General features: G+C 42.3%; 1 protein-coding gene across 2 annotated transcripts in view; it reads right to left on the reverse strand.

Annotated features, from left to right (window-relative positions):
• The window catches only part of SLC4A4 (solute carrier family 4 member 4), a 490,468-nt gene that overhangs the window by 70,089 nt on the left and 398,342 nt on the right, over positions 1 to 22,037 (reverse strand). For both annotated transcript variants that reach the window (XM_030190631.1, XM_030190632.1), the window contains exons 15-18: positions 20,408 to 20,478; positions 17,653 to 17,844; positions 10,442 to 10,555; positions 8,934 to 9,095 (exon numbers count right to left, since the gene is read on the reverse strand). In XM_030190631.1, coding sequence (XP_030046491.1) covers positions 8,934 to 9,095; positions 10,442 to 10,555; positions 17,653 to 17,844; positions 20,408 to 20,478 — 539 coding nt within the window. The remainder of the gene's footprint in view (positions 1 to 8,933; positions 9,096 to 10,441; positions 10,556 to 17,652; positions 17,845 to 20,407; positions 20,479 to 22,037) is intronic.

The following is a 22,037-nucleotide window of genomic DNA, read 5'->3' on the forward strand; positions in this document are numbered from 1 at the left end:
GGTAAGCTTTGTTAGGGATGTGGAGAGGGATGAAACAGATGCAGCTGTTGCAAACGTGTCAGATGAACAAGCTATTGACATCCCAGCCAGTGTTACAGAAGAGGAGTTTCATCACTACGTAGCTGTTGAATACGATCTACAAACAGCTGACGACAGCACTGATGTTGAGATATGCTTCTACATGCAGGCAACGGCTGATGATGAAACAGATGATGAAATGAGCAGCAAGGCATATGCTGACGAAATTCAACAACCTCCTGTCACTTTTGCAAGAGCACTGGAGAGTCTTAACACCGTGCGGGCCTATCTGGAGGCCACTGGATGTCAGTGCTTTGACAGTTTTTACCGTCTGGCAGACATAGACTATGGAACTCACAGACACAAGAGTGTACAGAGGACTATGACTGATTTCTTCAAGTAAGCCTAACATCAGTTAACGGAGACTGTATAACGTCAGTTAACAGAGACTGTATACTGTACGTATAATAAACAGTACTGTACATATGTTTATCAGATGTCAAGCTTCTTTGGGTCACAATGGTTAAGTGCACGCTCCGGTTAACTGCATGTATTTCTTTCGTCCCAGACCCTTGCACTTAAGCGGATTGCACTGTACTAACATGTAATAGATAACAGAGATCTGTACACAAAGACACAATTTTGGCAAGTACAGATTTGATTGGGGGGGAGGAGGGAAGTTGTTCTTTTTATATCCATAGCACAGGTTGGTTTGACTTGCGCTTGAAAGATTAAGAAAAAAGTTGAACAAATCAAAACTATTACGGTTCAACTGACTAAAGATAAGGAAATGTGTGTTCACTCTAACCTACAGTGTAACTCTTCCAATTCTGAGTAACAAAAAAACAATTTTTGCTGAACAATTCAACAATACTTTTAAAAGACTTGACTATATTTTCTGCAGTTATTAGGCCACATCTGAAAGATCCCCATGGGAACAGAGATGATCTAACTATTGGCCCATTGCTCAGCTCGTTTGTTTCTGATGTAGCTGACTGGCTGATATTCAGCGCTATTTAACTAGCTAGGAAGGACTCCTTGCTAGTTTAATAACATTTAGCCAGCTAGTTGCTAATATTCAGCCCAATATAGCCAGCTATCCACGAATATTCAAGCGCTGACCAGCTAAGTTTAGTGGCCAAATTGGACCACCTAAATAGCAGTCCTATCTTTGGCCACTATAAACTTAACCGGCTGCCGCTGAATATTCACTTACAGGCAGATGCACTAAAGCTAAATGAGCCTTTAATGACCCTCCAACGAGGAAAATTTGATCCGTTGCATGCATCAAAGGGCTTTTACCGAGGAAGCCAGCAGCTAACGAAAACGGAATGGAGATGAGCAATTAGTGTGAAAACCCCATTGAAACGACATGCACTAACCTTTTCCGATTGCCTTTACGCAGGAAAAAGGCAGGAAATCTAATGAGAGGTCTGGACCTCTCGTTAGGACAGCTCTGTGCCAGGAAAAATCATTAAGTGAAAAAATAAACAAACTTTGAGCCAATCCCAGCGCATTAGCAGAGCTAAAAGAGCTGTGATTGGTCCAAAGGAAGTCAGAAAACACATCAAATAAACAAAATAAAAAAAGGATCGGGAGGGGGCAAGGGCGCTCATCAGGAGCGTCCTGTATGGACGGCCTTGCTCCCCCCCCCGCTGCTCCCCACTTTCCGCCGCTCCCCCCCCCCCCCGCAAAAGCAAAATGCTAGCTGCCCCGGTCCCCCTCCCTTCCCTTCCTGTTCCTGTGTTATGCAGAGCTAACTCCGCCTCCCGTCATTCTTTCGCACCGTGCCCCGCCCCCGCTGCCCCCCCTGAGGTCGACTACGCCGCTCCCCCCCTCCACCGAGACCCCCCTCCCTATTAACGACCCGAGCAGCGCCTCTCACCTCTTTCAGAAGCGCTGCACGGGCAGGAAGATCTATTGTGTTGGTTGTAGAGTCTCCATGACGTCTCTTCTAACCTGGCCCAGGCCCCGCCTCCTTCTGACGTACGTCAGAAGGAGGCGGGGCCTGGGCCAGGTTAGAAGAGACGTCATGGAGACTCTACAACCAACACAATAGATCTTCCTGCCCGTGCAGCGCTTCTGAAAGAGGTGAGAGGCGCTGCTCGGGTCGTTAATAGGGAGGGGGGTCTCGGTGGAGGGGGGGAGCGGCGTAGTCGACCTCAGGGGGGGCAGCGGGGGCGGGGCACGGTGCGAAAGAATGACGGGAGGCGGAGTTAGCTCTGCAGAACACAGGAACAGGAAGGGAAAGGAGGGGGACCGGGGCAGCTAGCATTTTGCTTTTTCGGGGGGGGGGGGGGAGAGCGGCGGAAAGGGGGGAGCAGCGGGGGGGGGGCAAGGCCGTCCATACAGGACGCTCCTGATGAGCGCCCTTGCCCCCTCCCGATCCTTTGTTTTTGGATTTTGCTGACCGGGTAGCCACGTGTATGTGTTGTGGCTTTTTTTTTGTTTGTTTTTACGTTTGCAGCATGCGCAGAGCAGCCAGCAAAACGCTTGGCTGCTCTGCGCATGATTTAGGGGCCGATTACCGATGTGTATTGTGATTCTTTGATACATTGTACGTTTGAATACCGATCTGAGCATGTGTGACTTTTTTTTTTGGTGCATTCTTCGTTTTTTAAAAATCGTTAGGGACTTTAACGATTTTGATTTTTTTACGTTTGGTTGCTGCATCTGCCCCTTAGTCGGTTAAGTTTGAGCTGGCCAAATAAACCTGAATATTCAATGCCGGCCACAAGAAATAGCCTGGCAATGAATATCCAGGGACAGCGCTGATTGTGGCACTCATGCGGGCTGCCTCCCGTGGTCTGAATATCGGGCCCTGAGTCTACAATAGCTGAATATCTGATCATATTTATTGAGCCCACCAACAAATTTCACCCAAATCAAATTGGGTTTTGCCCACACCACAACACGGAGACGACTTTGCTAAGTATGCTCTTAAACATTCAGGCAGCCTTGGAGCGCAATGTAGATCATGGTCTCATTTGAAGGCCATAGGAATTACTTCTCAAGCCTTACGGTGGGTTCAGTCTTATTTATCTAATAGGACATACCGGTTCTCTGGAAGGGTGCTTATTCCGACTTCTTTTCTCAACCTTGTGGAACGTGTTAGGGTTTGCTTCTTGTGCCCTCTTTATTTAATATCCTTCTGACTCTGCTAGCTGCACTAATACAATCTCTGGAATTGCAGCTGTACAAATATGCAGATGATGTTCAAACAGCGGCCACTGTAGACTCGCTGAACACTGTGGGCCCAATATTCAACATGATTTAACAGGGCAGGCCAGTTAAATTCAGCTCGAGATAGCTGGTTATCTCCGCTGAATACTAGCTATTAGCGGCTAACTGGCTATATCACACAATATAACCAGCTATCCGTGAATATTCAAGCATTGGCCAGCTAAGTTTAGCAGGCAAATCGGACCACATAAATAGCAGTCCTATCTTTGCCCACTATTATCGTAACCGGCTAGCACCAAATAGTCACATAGCTGGTTAAGTTACAGCCAGACAAAAAATCCCAGATATTCAATGCTGGTCACCGGAAATGGCCTGGCATTGAATATCTGGGGTTGGCACCGGCAGATACCCATGCTACCCGCCACTGGCTGAATATCAGGGGTATGTGTCTCTTTCCTAGTTACATGTGAAATTTCAGATCCTTGACTAGCTACACAATAATAGAATTTCCCCTAATATGCAGGAAACAAAAAGCCCTTCGAGTGCTTCTTCATGCATTAGTATTAACACAATTAGATTACTGTAATTTGCTTTTCAGGAGCTTCTGTCAGAGTTCCAACTAGTTCAGAATGTTGTGGTTAAATTGCTCTTACATGCCAAGAAGTATAACCACATGACTCCACTTTTAAAAGGTTGAGCATTGGCTCCCATAAGAACATAAGTGTTGTCATACTTGGACAGACCAAAGGTCCATCAAGCCTAGCATCCTGTTTCCAACAGTGGCAAATCCAGGTTACAAGTACCTGGCAAGATCCCAAAACAGTACAATACATGTTATGCTGCTTATCCTAGAAATAAGCAGTGAATCTTGGACTTTTCTTTTAGGAAATTGCCCAAGCCTTTTTTAAACCCTGCTAAGTTAATTGCTTTTACCACATTCTCTGGCAATGAATTCCAGAGTTTAATTATACATTGAGTGAAGAAATATTTTCTCCGGTTTCTTTTAAATTTACTACTTAGTCCTAGTAATTTTGAAAACAGTAAACAAGCAATTCAGGTCTACCCATTCCACTCAGCATAGATCTCTACTATATCTCCCCTCAGCCGTCTTTTCTCGAAGCTGAAAAGCCCTAGCCACTTTAGCCTTTCCTCATAGGGAAGTCATCCTATCCCCTTTAGCATTTTCGTCACCCTTCTCTATACCTTTTTGTAATTCCGCTATATCTTTTCTTGAGATGTGGGAACCAGAATTGCACACAGTATTCAAGATGCAGTCGCACCACTGAGCGATACAAAGGCATTATAACATTTCTATTTTTGTTTTACATTCCTTTCTTAATAATTCCTAACATTCTATTTGCTTTCTTAGCTGCCACTGCCCACTGAGCAGAGAGTTTCAACACATCATCAAAGAGGACACCTAGATCCTTTTCCTGGGTGGTGACTCCTAATATGGAACCTTGCATCATTCAGCTGTGGTTTGGGTTCCTCTTTCCCACATGCATCACTTTGCACTTGCTCACAATAAACACCATCTGTCATTTGGATGCCCAGTCTCCAGTCTAGTAAGGTCCTCTTGCAAAATGTTCACAATCCTCTTGTGAATTAATAACTTTGAATCACTTTTGTGTCAGCAAATTTAATTTATTAATGACAAGATCAAAAAATCCAAGTAGAACTCTGTTCACACTATCTTCGTTTCTCTCAAATCATTCATCAATACCACATACCACCTTAGAACCTCCTGCAGATGCATTAGCATCATTTTTCATTAAGAAAGTTACAACTTTACAATCATCATCAGTTTTCTTCTTCCTCCACCATTTCACTATGGGATAGTTTTTCTGATCTCCAAACTTCCAACCTACCCCACTCTTCTTGGACAACCTTCTCCATACCCTCCTCTTACCCAACTTTCAAATTTTCTTACTGCCATGCATCTCACTACATCCCGCTTAGATCCTCTTCCTTCTAGCTGGCTGAAGATAGATAGACACTGTCTGCTTCCACTGGCATTACATTTAGTAAACTCTAGCCTCACTTCTGGCCTGGTTCCTTCTACTTGGAAACAAGCCGCAGTTAAGCCCATTTTTCAAAAAAAGCCCTCTCTGGATCCCTTTTGTCCTGAACATTATCATCCTATTTCCAATCTTTGTTTCCTTTCTAAGCTCATAGAACATGTGGTTTTTGACCAACTTATACAGTTCACTGACAATCATCACATACCTCACCCACCGTCAGTCAGGATTTCGAAGCAATCATAGTACAGAAACCACTTTAATCACCTTAATAAGTGAACTGCATTTTTCACTTGACACTGGACAGTTAATACTTCTTGTTTCCCTTGATCTATCTGCTGCCTTCAATCTTATTGATCATTCACTTCTTTTAGCACAGCTTGCTTCTGTTGGTATCTCTGGCACTGTATTTCAGTGGTTCATGTCTTTTCTTTCTGGTAGGAGTTTTCAGGTCTATATTGCCATCTCCTCTTCTGCAGTTTCGTTTCTTCACTTAACTGTGGAGTTCCTCAAGGTTCTATGCTTTCTCCCTTACTATTTAATATTTTTCTTAGTCTTTGGCTCTTCTCCTTCAGGATTTTAATATCAAATTTTTCTTTTACGCAGACAATATTCTTTTAATTTTCCCAGTTAATCCTCATAACTCAAATCTTACCCCTCAACAATCCTGTTTAACTGCTTTTCTGGCTTTCTACTCACAAAATGGTCTTGAATCCTGAAAAAACCACAGTCTGTTGGATCGCTGGATTATTATCTCCTCCCAAGATACCTCAATCGTTTCTCAATGTCACCATTACACCCATTTCAACTTTTCAGTACTTAGGTGTGATTATTGATATTAAACTCTCTTTCAGTCTTCAAGTTTCAGATGTTATTAAAAAGGGGTTATACTGGCTACGTCATCTTCAAGCCATTAGACATTTCTTAAATTTCGATTCCCTATATACCTTAATACATGCCTTTGTCATATCATGTCTGGATTATTGTAATATCTCATCTGTTCTTCTCCATAGGTTGCAAACTTTACAACATACTGCTGTTTGTTTTTTATTTAAAGTCTGGAAATTTGATCATATTACTCCTCTTTCCCACCAACTACACTGGCTTCCTGTCCAGTATAGATACATGTTTAAGATTGTATGTCTGACCCACAAAGTGTTACACCTCAGTGGTCCTGCCTACCTTGCCTCAGTTATAATACCCTATAACCCCTGCCCGTTCCCTTCGTTCTTTGAATTCTAATCGGTTGGTTCTCCCCTCTCCTAGATTAGCACACTATGAGTCAACTCGTTCCTCTGCTTTCCACTTCTTGGCACCTTCACTATGGAACTTACTTCTTCTTTGTATTCATTCTAAAATGTCATTCACAAAGTTTAAGATTCTGTAAATAACCTCATATTTTCAATAGAGCTTTCAAGCCCCCAATTTAATAGTCCATGGTTTATGGTGGTCTGTATATCCCAGCATTTGAACGTGTGTCCTAACATTTAATTTCTTTTATTGTGTGCGAGTGTTCTTCTCTTGATTGTTTTTTTTCTTTCCTATTTTAATTTTGGTATTTCTTTCCAGCCTCTGAAAATTAGTTATGCATATTTTGGTACTGTTTGCCGCCATGATCTGTAACTAGAAATGGCAGGATATCAAGCATTTTAATAAACATAAACATAGTTACTTCACTAGTTATTCCCATATCCAGATCATTTATAAATATGCTAAAAAGCAGCAGTCCCAACACAGAGCCCTGGAGAACCCCACTATCTACCTTTCTCCATTGAGAATACTGACCATTTAACCCTACTCTCTGTTTTCTATCTTTTAACCAGTTTTTAATCCACAATAGGACATTATCTCCTATCCCATAACCTTCTAATTTGCTCAGGAGTCTTTCATGAGGTACTTTGTCAAATGCCTTTTGAAAATCCAGATATGTAATATCGACTGGCTCACTTTTATCCACGTGTTTATTCACCCCTTCAAAGAAATGTAGTAGATTGGTGAGGCAAGATTTCCCTTGACTAAATTCATGTTAGCTTTGTCTCATTAATCCATACGTATGTATATGCTCTGTAATTTTGTTCTTTATAATAGTCTACCATTTTGCCTAAATTTAGGATATTGTACAAAATTATACTTTTGGTTTACAAAGTTCATCCTGTGGATTCCCCCAATTCTTGTTTTGACATCTGGTTCCCTATGTTCCTCTATATTATTTACATTCAGTACAGCAACATCAGCTTGTGGTTCCTTCTTTTCGAGAAGTTTACTTAGACATTTTTTGTCAATCAATGTTTAATGTTTTAGGACCCACCTTATGGAATGCCCCATTCGAAAACATATTTATTCAAAAAGGCTTTTACAGCCTGAAGACTGTAGTCCTATTCTGACTTTAATATTATGTTGATGGGCGACTGTCGGGCACCAAAGGCTTGGGAACACAGCACTCAATGGGATTTCTTTCTCCTTACTCTATGCTTTTCTACCTTGATTTTGTAATTCTTTTCCAGACTGTGTGAATTTTATCATTTGTAAACCGCTTTGATGGGTTTCCATGAGTGGACAATCAAAAGTAATTTCAGTAATTGGTTGTTAGCACCCGATTATTGACAGTTAAGAGCTCATTATTCAATTAATTTGTGCATCTTGGGCGCACAAATCTGATTGCCATATACAGAGTCTGGTGGATAGCACATAAATGCAAAGTGGGTGTATGCATGGACAGAGCATGGGTGAGGCTCCCACTTACTTGTGTAACTAACAGAATACTGTAAATTATGTGCCCGCAGTTAGGCCAGGTCCCTGGCTGGCGTAAATGAGGACACACAAATGTTAGAGGCACCAACGGCGTGCTACGGTAGTATTCTATAATGGAATCTGGGTGCCCTTAGAAGCCATTATAGAACAGCCCATCACACGTTTTTGAGGTGTCTAAATGGGAGCACCCAATCATAGAATTGCCTCTTTAGGGTGTTCTCTGGTTTGTGGAATTAGTGGTAATTACTTTTTCTCACTTGTCTCTCTCGATTCAGGGTGGTGTTTATGACGTCCATATTTATGCATTTCTTTTCTTAGTTGGAAGAGTAATAGCAGAATAAAATCTGAATGAGGTTTTTATTCCTTGGAAATCAAGCTTACCCGAACATAGGATATAGTAGTGTATTGAGAAAAATTAATGTGACAATGACTTGACTCTAATTGAAGTATTTTTTCACGGAGAGAGTGGTGGATACTTGGAATGCCCTCCCGCGGGAGGTGGCGAAGATGAAAACGGTAATGGAATTCAAAAATGTGTGGGATAAACATAAAGGAATCCTGTTCCTAAGGAATGGATCCTTAGAAGCTTAGCGGAGATTGGGAGGTGGAGCTAGTACTGGGCAGACTTCTACGGTCTGTGCCCTGAAAGTGGTAGATACAAATCAAGGTCAGGTATTCATATAAAGTAGCGCATATGAGTTTATCTTGTTGGGCAGACTGGATGGACCGTACAGGTCTTTTTCTGCCGTCACCTACTATGTTACTATGTAATTAACCCTGCAGCTATGCATGCACCTGATAAAACTGAGGAAAGAGAAACTGGGATATATAGGTCAGGACTGGAATAGAAGTCTGATACACAAACAACTCTGGTTTCTGCACAGTGAGCAGCAACTTTCATTTGGTCCGATTATGACAATACTCTCCATTACTAAAAAAAAAGACCCAGATAACAAAACAGACCTTAAGTTTATGCTCCTTCCTGTTGACAATGACAGCAGTGATTTGCTGGTCCATGAAGATCAAAATGGTGACCAGGAGAGCGGGGATGGCTGCTGCAAGGTATACCCACCAAGGGTTCCCACCAAATGGGGGCACAAACCAGCCACGGTTGGGACTTGTTGGCTGTGTAAAGAAAGAAAAACTTTTCTTTTTCTGTTTCTTTCTCTCTATACATCTATATAATACCTAAAAACATCTTTGACTTAAATATCAGAATGGAAATTTGAAATTTGTAATCATTTTTATCACACACAAAGGTGTATTTTAAAAGCACTTGGGGGTCTTTTACTAAGCCATAGTAGAGTTTTTAGCGCAGTTACATATATAGGTTTGTAAAATGGGGGAGCTACATGTGTCAGCACTTACCTATAGAAGTGGTGAGTTCACAACTTTCACATGTAAGTGCTGACATCCGCAGGTAGATGCTGCCAGGTTTGTGCCATTCATTTCTTCAGTGCGTATATTTGTAAAATGGCTATTTCTGCTGCAAATCAGTGGCGTAGCTACGTGGGGCCTGGGCCCCCGCAGATTTGGCCCTGAACCCCCCCTACCGCCGCCCCTCTCGACCCCCCCCCTCCCGCCGCCAACCCGCCCTCGCCTACCTTTGCTGGCTCACAGAACAAAGCCTTGCAGAAGGCTTCGTTCTGTGAGTCTGACGTCCTGCATGTTGTACGTGCAGGATGTCAGAAACAAAAGGAGGAAGCCTTTTGCAGGAAGAAGACAACCTCGGCTGACGGGGGTTGGGGTCCCCCGCCAGCAAAGGTAGGCGACGGCGGGTTGGCAGCGGGGGGGGGGGGGGAGTTGTTGGTGGTGGCGGGGTCAGCAATGGCGGGCGGGGGGGGGGGGGGGAGGCTAAAATGTGCCCCCTCACCTCGGGCTCTGGACCCCCCTCCCGCCGAAGTCTGGCTACGCCCCTGCTGCAAATGCCAGCACATACAGATATTTTATAAAAGGCTCTGTACTGGCAGATCCTTTTCTAAAATACCACTGGAAGTGAGCACAACCCAGTCTGGACATCTCAATTCCAATCTCTACATTCTCTGTAAAATGGGAGTTCTACATGTCCAGTGAACATATAACTTTCTTTGAATATTGACTCAAATAAGAATCAGTAGTATGGGATACGACCTCAAAAGATAGGGAGTATTTCTTTCATGCATACAACAGGCATTAAAATGTTGTCCTAAGGTCTATACTGTCAGTAAAACCAGAATGAAAATAACAGATCTGAGGTATTGTTATAAAAGCCCAAACTCCCATCTTCTCCACAGCATTAGAGATTTTCATATTTACTCTTCTCTTGATAGAAAAGATACGCATATATCTTGTTCACTCCAGTGGTATTTTCCTTTCTAAAATGTGCCAGTACTACTAGATGACTCTGAAGGCTATTTGCTATGACAAGTACACCTCACACACAGAGCCGTGCAGTGTATTCTGTTGCCGTGTAACCTGGCATGTTTACATACCTTGAATTCAGTTGGCACAATTAGCTTTGGTGTGTCCACCCCTACCAGGGCATCCAAAGCGCAGAAAATCAGAATGGATAAGACAATGGCAAAATCACTGATAAGTTTCCTTGCCTGAAATTCAAACACAAAACAAAACTAAACAGTTATAAAGAACAAGATTCACAAACAAAAGTGCACTAGCACTGCCACCGTTACTGCATGGTTCACAAGAGGTTTCTCTGTTAAACTGTGAATTTCACAGCTCCAGTTTACTAAAATGATTGTTTTGTCCAGTAATTAGGCACGGAACCATTCAGGTAATAATGCTCGTCAAACTGCAAAATTTGATGAAAATCACCTCAGTGTGTTGTGACTGATAAATGCAACAAATTGTCAATTCACAGCACTGCTTCTGCTTCGTAAGAAGCACACTGGAATGTCCCAGCATTCTATTCCTGTAGATATAAATATCTATTGCATGGTATTGGCAAAGATATTAACATACCTGCCCCGTAATGCTAGAAACTTAGCGCCTACTGTAAATGTGAGTGCTACATTTGCACGTGTAAAGGCTAGTATTTGATAACCTTAGCGTGTAAATGGCACTTACATTTGAAGTGCCGTTTACACGCTAAGGTTATCAAATACTTGCATTTACACATGCAAATGTTAACATTCACATGAAAATGTGCTAGGCACGCACTCTCAGTGGTACTGTATATTATTAGCGCACAAGTCGCACAGGGCTAGATTCTATATACGGTGCCTGAAAAATCTGCACAAAAAATTTTCTGTCCGAGTGTATTCTATAAGTGGCGCCTAGATTTAGGCACGGTATATAGAATATGCTTAGTTGATATCCCAGTGCTTAAAACTACATGCATCCATTAACACCAAGGGAAACATGGCATAAATACCAGAGCGTAGATTTAGGAACAGAGGGGCATATTCTATAGCAATGCACATGAATTTTGGAATGCCCACAAAATGCCCATTTCCTCACCCATAACCATGCCCCTTTTTGTCTCTGAGCACTAGAATTTAGGCGCTGTGTGTTACAGAATGCGCTTAGTTGAGTTATGTACGTAAATTCTAATTATTGTCCATTAGTGCTCATTATCGCTTGTTAAGTACTGTTAAAAATGTTGTTAAGCCAATTAAGTTATGCACATTGTTATACAACACATTTGGATTTCAGCACAAAATGCTAGGCGCGATATACAGAATCCAACAGATTGTGCGTAACTGCAAGGGAGCGTGAACAGGAGAACTATAATTGAGCACAAGTGCACATAGGAGTGTTTGTACTTCAAACAATTTCAGAAGACTCCTGAGGCAGGCCTGTGGCTGAAACACAGTATTGTGTCAAGTCTCCAATCAATAAAATCACCTTGAAGTATAAGACTGCTGTCCCTGGCTGTCTCTCCCAGGGCATGGTGATGTCAAACACTTATATGCATAAGTTATAGAATACTTGCATTTATGCACTAAAGTGGTACTTTTAGGTGTGTGCATTTATGCCTAGTATTGACATAGGGTAAGTGGGCACGGCTAAATGTTAGTGCATAAATGCCAACTTACGCTAGTATTCTAGAACGGAATCTGGGCACTCAAATTCCATTACAGAACTTGCACTCAGTATGCTGCATTTTGGTGCCTAAATGTTGGCGCACTTTGTAGAATTGACCCAATGGTGGACAGTATGACACTGATACCCACATTCATAAACAGGTGCTGAATCTTAGTACCCACATTCAAAGCAATGTGGTGCTGTTATGAACATCAACATAGCTAGCTAAGTAGAGTATTTGGTATAGTCACAATCAAACAATATTAACATCAAGAAAGAAGCTGTTCCTCGGCACATAGCAGTACACTGAATCTTAATATCGACAAGAACATTATTTCTGACTGTGCTAACTAAGGTAGACTAGGGTATAATCTAAGACTTCCACCTCCTCCAGCTTAAACAAATATGCCTAGCTAAAGACGGGTAAAATCGATTTCACATCACCAGACAATCTTCAATGTGAAAACAATCCCACGGAAATACTGGTAGCTGCCATAAAAAGAAAAAAAAAAAAAACCATCATATGACACCCGCGGGAGGTGGTGGAGATGAAAATGGTAACGGAATTCAAAAATGCGTGGGATAAACATAAAGGAATCCTGTTCGGAAGGAATGGATCCTCAGAAGCTTAGCCGAGATTGGGTGGCAGAGCCGGTGGGGGGAGGCGGGGCTGGTGGTTGGGAGGTGGGCCTTGTTCTGGGCAGACTTCTACGGTCTGTGCCCTGAAAATGGCAGAAACAAATCAAGATCAGGTATAAACATAAAGTAGCACATATGAGTTAAAATTGTTGGGCAGACTAGATGGACCGTGCAGGTCCTTTTCTGCCGTCATCTACTATGTTACAATAACCACTCTTTTTGTCACTAGGCACCTATTTAGAACTACCCTCTCCCCCTCCAAAAGAAACGGTACAATTGTACATGATTATTATTACTATAACTATTATTGAGGATTATAGAAGGTAAATGTTGAGAATCAATGTAGTACTAATACAACAGGAAGCATCAGATCCCCATATGCCACTGAATTTAATAAGCCACTTGGGGATGTATTTTTCATCAGTTTATTATCAGATGTGTTTTCTAGTTTACAAGTAGCAGTGCCATCTGAGAAGGACGCTAAGCACTAAACAGAAGGCATGCAGATAACCTGCACAGAGAAGCAGGTTACAATCCTAAACACCTTACTACACAGACTAGATTGGCCATTTTGGTTTTTATACACCATCTTTTACTATGTTGATATGGGAGTCATGTTAAAAGATTTGCACTGTAACACTACGTGTAAATAGGGAATTTTTGGATGTAGTAGTTGTTCAGGGCAAGTTACATTTAGGTTCAGTAGGTACTTTCCTGTCCCCTGAGAGCTCACAATCTGGAGGGTTAAGTGACTTGCCCAAAATCATAAGGAGTGTCAGATGTATTTGAACCCTAGCTTTGCCGGTTCACAGCCTGTTGGTCTAACCATTAGGCTAATCCTCCATACTTCCTCCCTTTGATTCTCTACTTTGAGTTCTGTCCCTCTTCTCTTTCTGCTCCCCTTCAATCAAGATCATCTCAGTGGCCCACCTCTCAGAACTATCCTGTAGAAATGTATAATTGGTTACAATACATTTAAATATTGAACATTAATTAGCATATACTGATTTAGGACAATTTCCAAACGCCATCTATCTGGTTACATGGGCTTTTGCAAATTCCCACTCTCCCTGTGCATAAAAGTACAGGCTGATGGTTCTTTTGAGTCTGTATGGCTGTCAGGACTATTACTTTGCTTTGACTGCAGCTGCTCTTTGCTACCCCCGACCCCACCCCCCCTTCAAAAGATGCTGTTGGTAACCGCCTAGACTTGCCTAATGGATGGGACTGCCCTGTATATTACTTTACCAGTTGTCCTGTCTCGTTTGGCTTGCCAACTGGTTGCTAGTTTTTAAAATCTACTTTTCCCCCAAATATGAAACTTTTGGGGTACATAGTCGTTCATCAAAACTTTTAATACAGAAAGCAGGGCTGCTGGGCAAAAGGATCATACTGGGAGTGTGGATTAGCGACGAGGCACCATCCTTTTGGCAACAGAGAAATAGATTCACTCTGTTAGATGCTTGCATAACCTTTAAGTTTGTACTTTTATTTAACTTACTGTAAGCCACATTGAGCCTGCACGAGTGGGAAAATGTGGGATATAAGCAACAAATAAATAAATAAATTCCATGCTCTGATGTTGACGGAGAAACAAAACCCTCGCTTCTCTCATAAGGAGACAAATGTTTTTGGCCACTTGGGACAGTTACATCCAATCACTACCTCACAAAGCTCGAAGTCTTATTGTTAATTCCTTTTAAACTAACGCTAGACCTGTGTTGTTGGTTTTTTTTTTCTTTTTTTGGTGGGGGGGAGAGATTAATACTAAGACACAGCTGACTTACTCTGTGAGGGATGCTGGAAGGACAACAGCATCTTATTTAGAAAATTATTTTGGGGGTGGCGGTAAGCAGTCGGAGAGGACTATTGCTGTTGGGTTTTCAAATTAGTGTTCTAGGGCGGCAGGGCACAATGCTCCTGAATGAGGCCAGATGAGGGGGGGAGGGCCTAGTTACTGTTAGAGGGGGAGATCGATGATAGAGAAGAGGGCTTTAAGGTACTCTCTGGGTAGGATGCCTAGAACTTATAATTATGATACAGTTCAGTACTGTTTACATTAAAATTGTTGTAATTTACAATATGGGGTGGGGTGGGGATAAAAATGGTTAAAAGGCTGATGACAGATGGCATTATTGCTTGTATTGCATGCAGTCTCATATCTGAACAGTGTATCACTGCAATTTTGGATGTATATGCTTTGGTTTGTTATCAATAAAATTGTTATAACATAAAAATCTACTTTTCCCCCCCATCCCTAAGAACAATAGCATTGCAACTGGGTAAGGTGGTAAAGAAAATCTTTCAATAAACTAAGGGGTTCTTTAACCAAACTATGCTAAAAAGGGCCTTGCACTAGCAGTGGGGGTCATTTTTGCCACGCACTGCAGCCCTTTTTACAGCAGCGGGTAAAAATGCCTCAAAATAGCCGTGGCCATGTGGCAAGATTGCTCTTACCACGTGACCATGCGAGAGGGAGCACTTACCGCCAACCACTGAGGTGGTGGTAAGGACTCCTATGCTAACCTGGCGGTTACTACCAAGTTAACGCCACACTAAAAAATACAGAAAAAGTTTCCACAGTGCAGCAAATGGCGCATACTGGGGCTGGAACTACTGCTGGCGCCTGCGTCAGGCTTACCTCCGCTTTGTAAACGGGTCCCTAAATGCATAAATTAAATCAGCTGGCTAAACAAGAAACCTACAGGCATGAACGGTTCTCAAGTTATGTGAATGACATACATTTGTTTCTTGGGCTCAAAGGATCAAGGAAACAGTTTCTGTTGATGATGTCTTTCAGATCAAATGGCTTAATTTTTCTGCATCTTCCGATACTCAGCTTTTATAGAGGTAACAGACAGACAAGCTGAGATGCATTTCAGCCAGAATAATTATTTTTAATATTCATTAGAAACAATAAAAAAGCTTACCATCTCTGTAGCCTGCGATAACTGCTGCAGTAATGCAAATTAAACCAGAAAGTTTTCGAGTAAACATCCTACTCCTTGTTCTATGCTCATTAATGTGCTTATTTTATTAGGCCCATTCATAATTTAGATATTTGAATCCTGGCACATAAATGTCTAGCTATTAAAAACAAATATAATCCGATTTTGGGACGCCAAGATTCAAATGTCTAAGACCCCCTTTTACTAAGGTGCGCTCACATTTTTAGTGCATGCTAAAATTGGGCACAAGCTAAACGTTAGACACCAACGCATTCCTATGGGCATCTCAAACGTCTAGAACACCCAATTTTAGCATGCGGTAAAAACGTGAGCACACCTTAGTAAAAGACCTCCTAAATTGCCTGTATGTCATCCGGCAAGGGGATGTGGTTCACACAGAAATATGTATTCCCTATGTCAAAAGAGGAGTGCATATCCATTGCTCCTGATATCAACATCAGGAGTTAGACTTGCTTCCGGGCATGTGTGCGGTCCAAACAAGCACTGTGACTGGCTTTAACAGCCAGTGCACAGGTTCGGCACCATACACTACTTGACCTGACTGCCAATAGCACAACTGCACTTCTATGAAGCCATTCTACCAGCAAAGGAACGGTGCAAAATAACAGTACCACTGACACCCCCAACCAATCTCATGAATATAATCACTGTGCAGAAAATTAATTTTTGTACACTCCTTTCACATCCTTGTCTCACCACAATGGTGGCATCACTTTCTAGCTGGATGTAGCTTTAAGACTTCTCTCAGAATAATGATGTTCCATTAATCAGCGTGTTGCTGGGGAGAGGATAAGAGGAGCTGTAATATCATAACATCAAAGAATTCAGAGGTAGACCTCCATTTAAACCCTAACAGGACAAAGCAGCAGTTATGTTAACTAAATAGCAAATCACCAGTAAAGGGCCAAGTGCTCGCAGTTGGTGCCTTGAATGAGAACTAAAAAGCCCAAGATATACAGGGGTTGATTTTTGAAGAATCTGTTTGATGACTTTTGGAGCTAACCAAACAAACCCCAATTTCAAATTTCATCCTTGCTTACCAGCTATATTTTGTCTTGGGAAATCAATGCCTGGAATAAAAGTTAGCCAGCAGTGGCGTTCCGTGCTTGGCTGACACCCGGGGTGGATTGCTGCTGCATGCACCCCCCCCCCCCCGGGTGCAGTGCAACACAGCGCACACACACCCCGGCGTGGCATGGCACCCCCCCCCTGGCGTGGACCCCCCCCCCCCCCGGCGCAGCGCCTCTCACTCCCCCCCCCCCCCCCGAAAGTCCCCACCTGCCTACCAGCTGAGCTCCGTGCACCCGGCACCTTGAATCTGCAGCGCTGCTGACTGTAAAAGAAGAAAACCGTCTCGTCGTTGGCCCTTCACTCACTGAGTCCCGCCCTCTGATGTAACTTCCTATTTCCTTGAGGGTGGGACACAGAGAGTGAAGGGCCAACGACGAGACGGTTTTCTTCTTTTACAGTCAGAAGCGCTGCAGATTCGAGGTGCCGGGTGCACGGAGCTCAGCTGATAGGCAGGTGGGGACTGTCGGATGGGGGGGGGGAGTGACAGGCGCTGTGCCGGGGGGGTCCACACCAGGGGGGGTGCTGTGCCATGCCGGGGGGGGGGGGTTGATGGACCACCCCCGCACCCATTGACACCCGGGGCGGACCGCACCCACCGCCCACCCCCCCCCCCCTTGGTACGCCACTGTTAGCCAGCCAAAAAGAACCGATGAGGGCATTCACAGGTACTCAGTGCTGGACAACTCAAATGACCCAGGCCAAATAGTACGCTTAAAGTTACCCAAGCAACTGAATCTGATTATCATTAAAGCAAAGTATTTTTTGGGCTGGATATCTGGATAAAAGTTAACTGGACAAGGTTATCTGGTTAAGTGTCCCTGAAAATGGCCAACTAAATATTAGTCTCATAACAGTAGCTATTTCATTTTCCTAAACAAAACAATTCAAGGGTAAAGATATATAGGCTCCATGCAGACGTATCAAGAAGGCCAGGGAGAATGTTTAGAAAAGAAGAATCTTACTCGAGTTACTGTACTCACCGTGGTTGGAAAATAGCGGCTGGTTTTGAATTTCTTCAGTGCCATAGAGCAAGTGTAGGTGCCAAAGAAAAGGATAAAGGACATGAGTGTGATGTCAGGAATGTATTTGCAGTTGTTGCCAATGAGGTAACCTCCATATTTCAAGCATTCCTTCTTAGACAGAGCAGGCCAATTGATGGTGGTGTTATGAACCTGAGGAACCAAGAAAATTGGTGGGTAGTGAAGCTCAACGTCTACTAAATTTTATTAACTGACTAATCACTGCAACAGTTCCCAACAAAGCAAGAATATGCCTAATGGCAGACCACAGAGTAATATTTAATACTGAATTGTGTGTCAGCAGCACACAAAAAAATGAGATAAAGCTCTAACTCCAAAAAGGGAAAAGTCAACCTAAATGGGCATTTAATACTATAATTCCTCAAGAGGCTGTTTTGTGGCCTCAACCAATTTTGTGCTTGGAAGAGTAAAATGTTTTTATTTTATGTCTGACATTACAAATATATACTTATTTTGCTCACATATATGCATTTTCTGGCATTAAGGGGTACTTTTACTAAGCCACATAGGCGCCTTTGCACGCACAACACGTGTCTATTTGGAATTACCACCTGGCTACCGCGTGGCCCGGGCGGTAATTTCATTTTTTACATGCATTGGAAAATATTTTTTAATCTTCCAGTGCGCGGTGCTAACTGGGCAGTAACCGGCACTGTATGCATGCTGACCATTACCACCTGGTTAACACATGAGACCTTACCGTTAAGTGAATAGGTGGCGGTAAGGTCTCAAGACTCAAAACAGATGCACACCAATTTTTATTTTGACACATGCCCATCACTTAATTTCACAAATGGTTAACTACAACAACAAACTGTTAACTACAACAAAGCGCCTTGGGAGAAAGGGTCTGTAAAGGTTTCCATAACAATTTTTAAAAAAAAAAGCTTTTCTTGTGTCAAAGAATGCCCATTACAGCCAAATATTATGCACAAAATTATATAGAAAATGTCTCCATTGAGAAGAACCAGATCCCCACAGTATGTGAAGGCAAAGCAAACACAGTAGGAGTGATGAACAAATGGGAAGAAGAAAACGTGGTTCACAAAGGTGTGCTTTATTAAGATGAAAACCAACCAATCTCAGACCGCCAAGTTTATAAGGACTCTACAAGGGCCGTGTTTCGGCACTACCTTCTGTATTCAGCAGTCCATAAATTCTTAGATGATACAGTAAATGGAATGGATAAGACACTGGGATATTTCAAATCAAAAGATCTGATGTCTTTTTCCAAAAAACTTAAGCAAAACTGCTGTGATTCAAACCTGCAGCCATACGGTTCATGCCAGCGATTCAATAATCTCTGCTGCAGGTTTGAATCTCAGCAGCTTTGCTTGAGTTTTTGGAAAAAGACATCATCAAATATTTTGATTTGGAATATCACAGTTATCTTATCCATTCCACTTATTGTATCATCTCAGAATTTACGGACTCCTGATAAGGGCGGTAGTATCAAAACACGACCTGTGTTAAGTCCTTATGAACGTGACGGTCTGAGATTGATCTGTTTTCATCTCAATAAAGCACACCTTTGTGAACCAGTTTTCCTTCTTCCTGTTTGTTGGTCACTCCTACTGTATTTGCTTTAAACATTTCTCCATTGCCAATAAGATGACAGAAGTGAAGTTATCCAGTTTAGCAAAATCCACTTTTTCCCTAACAAAGAGGCTATTCTTAAAATAGCTTGGCTCCTTTACCCTTCAATCCAAGGGAAGAAGCAATCAGGACCGCCGAGAGGGGAGGGGCAAATTTCCCCGGGCCCAGCCTCCAAAGGGAGCCTGGAACTGGGCCCCGGGGTCTGTCTCTCTCTTGATTTTATTGGGAACCAGTCCCAGACTGCACCACCAGGCCCCCTTGGAGGCCAGGGAGGAGCAGACACACTGATGTAGGGGACGGGGGGCCCCCCACATCAGTGCATCAATGCGTCTGCTCCTCCTCGGCCTCCAAGGGGAGGCCCAGTGTCAGGATCTAGTGGAAGCCCAAGATTGAGCAAGGGGCAGCAGCGACAGCTGTGTTCCAGGTTGGGCTCGGCAGCTGCATCTCAAATGTGGGTAGGGGAGCCCGGTAGCTGCATTCTGAGTGGGGGGTGGGCCCAACGGACCTGCCCCAGGCCCAGCTTTGTCTCTCAGCGGCCCTGGAAGCAATATCAAGGAAGACTTCCTCCACCGCTCTTTTTGTCCAATACCCTCTCCCAGAAACTGTCCTGTTTTACCCCAATATGCCTTTATTTTGACACATGCCCAGAAATAATTTCCTAAGGTATCCAATTCACTAGCCCGTTTTCAGCCTCTTTCTGAGTGCAGATGACCTTATATGCCTTGTGTGGGAAGATGCCCTACAAAACAGCGTGTAATGCATCTCTCTCAATGGGTTGTTAGCTAACAGATTATTTTGTTCTATAGAAAAGTAGTAGCTTTGTGAATTGATTATGCTCTTTATACTTCATAAAGATAAAGCCATTGTGCATTTGAAACAATGATGATAGGGTACACAAACATTAGTCTACTGCATTAAAGAAACACAGAATTTCTTTCCTTAAAGGCAAGCTCCATTCAGAGTTTTGGGTTGTTGTCTCTTTTTTTTTTTACTTCGTCTTTTCTTTTTATTATTTGTTGTGCATGTTTCCTGCCTTGTATTGATATAGATGAGCTACGAATTGTTTTCAACAAATAAATATAGTCTTATAAAAACTTACCATTTCAGCAGTGGTATTTGTCAGCCAATCTAGTGGTGCTTCTGTCGTCTCGTTATATAAAGAGCCATTCTCTGAAAAAGAACACAGTGGTTTTCTTAACTCTTTGAACATATTTCAAAGAACTCTTTGAACACTTCTTAAAGTAAAAGACTCAAGAATTTGAGACTCAAGAACTGGCTGCTGGGCCGGTTCCTCTCTCCTTGAACATGTGTATGAGTAAAGCACCAGAACCTCATGAAAAAGGGCACGCTGAAAGAAATGGAGGACAAATGCCCCCATAGCACAAATATTTGGTAAGAGTTATATTAGATATAATTATTGAAGGTTGAATGTCTATACACCTAAAATAAAAAGGATGACATAAAAAGGTCATCGTATTTACTCTCTTCTGCCTGTGATCATGAAGAGAATTAACATGTCAATTAAACTGAAGACAGCTGAGATTTCCCATGACACAAATAAATTTTGTGGAAAATAATTGCAGATGTACTCTTTCACTTGAGAAAATGCGATTGACTGTCATGTCTCAAAGTCAATGTATCGTGTTAACTAATTTATCATGGTAAATTTTTAAAATATTCCATTTGGTTGAAAGGGATTTATCTTTACTCATAGTTTTGTACTGGCAATGTGGACCATAAAGATGCAGAAAGCTTGAACTACATTAGAAATAACTTAAGTACTGACCTACAGAATGTCCCCAGTTCAATCTCTTTGTTGGGTCTACTGCTCCTTCAGTTAGCAGAGGCTGGGGGATTGCGGTAGGGGTAATGCTTACAACCCCCAAAGGGGAGGGAGGAGATATGGTGGTCAGAATCAGGGTTCATGATTACAGGATTCTGGATGGAGCCCTGCTGCATGACTCCTGGACTAGGACCCTTACAGTAATGACCAGACTAGGTATACTGGAGGGGATATATGACTGAGGAACGTCTCTGGGTAGAATCGGCTCATGACACCAGAATGCAAGACCTGGTTTTGACTGAACTGGAGGAAACTACAGCTCAAAAAATTATTTAGTTCTTTAACTCTATGGCTAATCAATCACACCTGCAAAGTAGCAAGTAACACATTACTAATGGATTGCAGTGTTCATGCTGCACCCCAGACAGTATGTAATGGTCTAGCAAAGGTACAGACTTCCAGGGTCAAACAGCCTTAAGGCAAAAGACAGAAGGCAGTGGCGTCATAAATACTTTTGCACTGATAAGTCAAAAAGGGAAAAAAGTTGGTAGTGCTCCTAATTTCACAGTAATCTTTATTATTTCACAGATTCTTTTAAAACCATGCAACATTTCTGACAGATGAGCATAATGGCTAATAGATTTATACAGAGAGGATATCCAAAACAATATATTAAAGAAGGAATGCTTAGAACTTCACAACATCAGAGACGTGATCTCCTCCATACTAAAAATGATATTAATATCAATAAAGAAAATAGAATCGTATGCACCTTATATTTTGACCATATGTCATCGGATCTGATCAAGATATTTAGGAAACACTGGTCATTGATCAAAAACATACCATATTTTCTAATAAGGAGTTACTTATAGCATTTAAGAGAAACAAATTTAAAAGATTTTTTGGCACCTTCTGCCTTAACAAAACCAACAAAAGATGACCC

Source organism: Microcaecilia unicolor, chromosome 2 (assembly GCF_901765095.1).
Source record: "Microcaecilia unicolor chromosome 2, aMicUni1.1, whole genome shotgun sequence".
Classification (NCBI taxonomy): domain Eukaryota; kingdom Metazoa; phylum Chordata; class Amphibia; order Gymnophiona; family Siphonopidae; genus Microcaecilia; species Microcaecilia unicolor.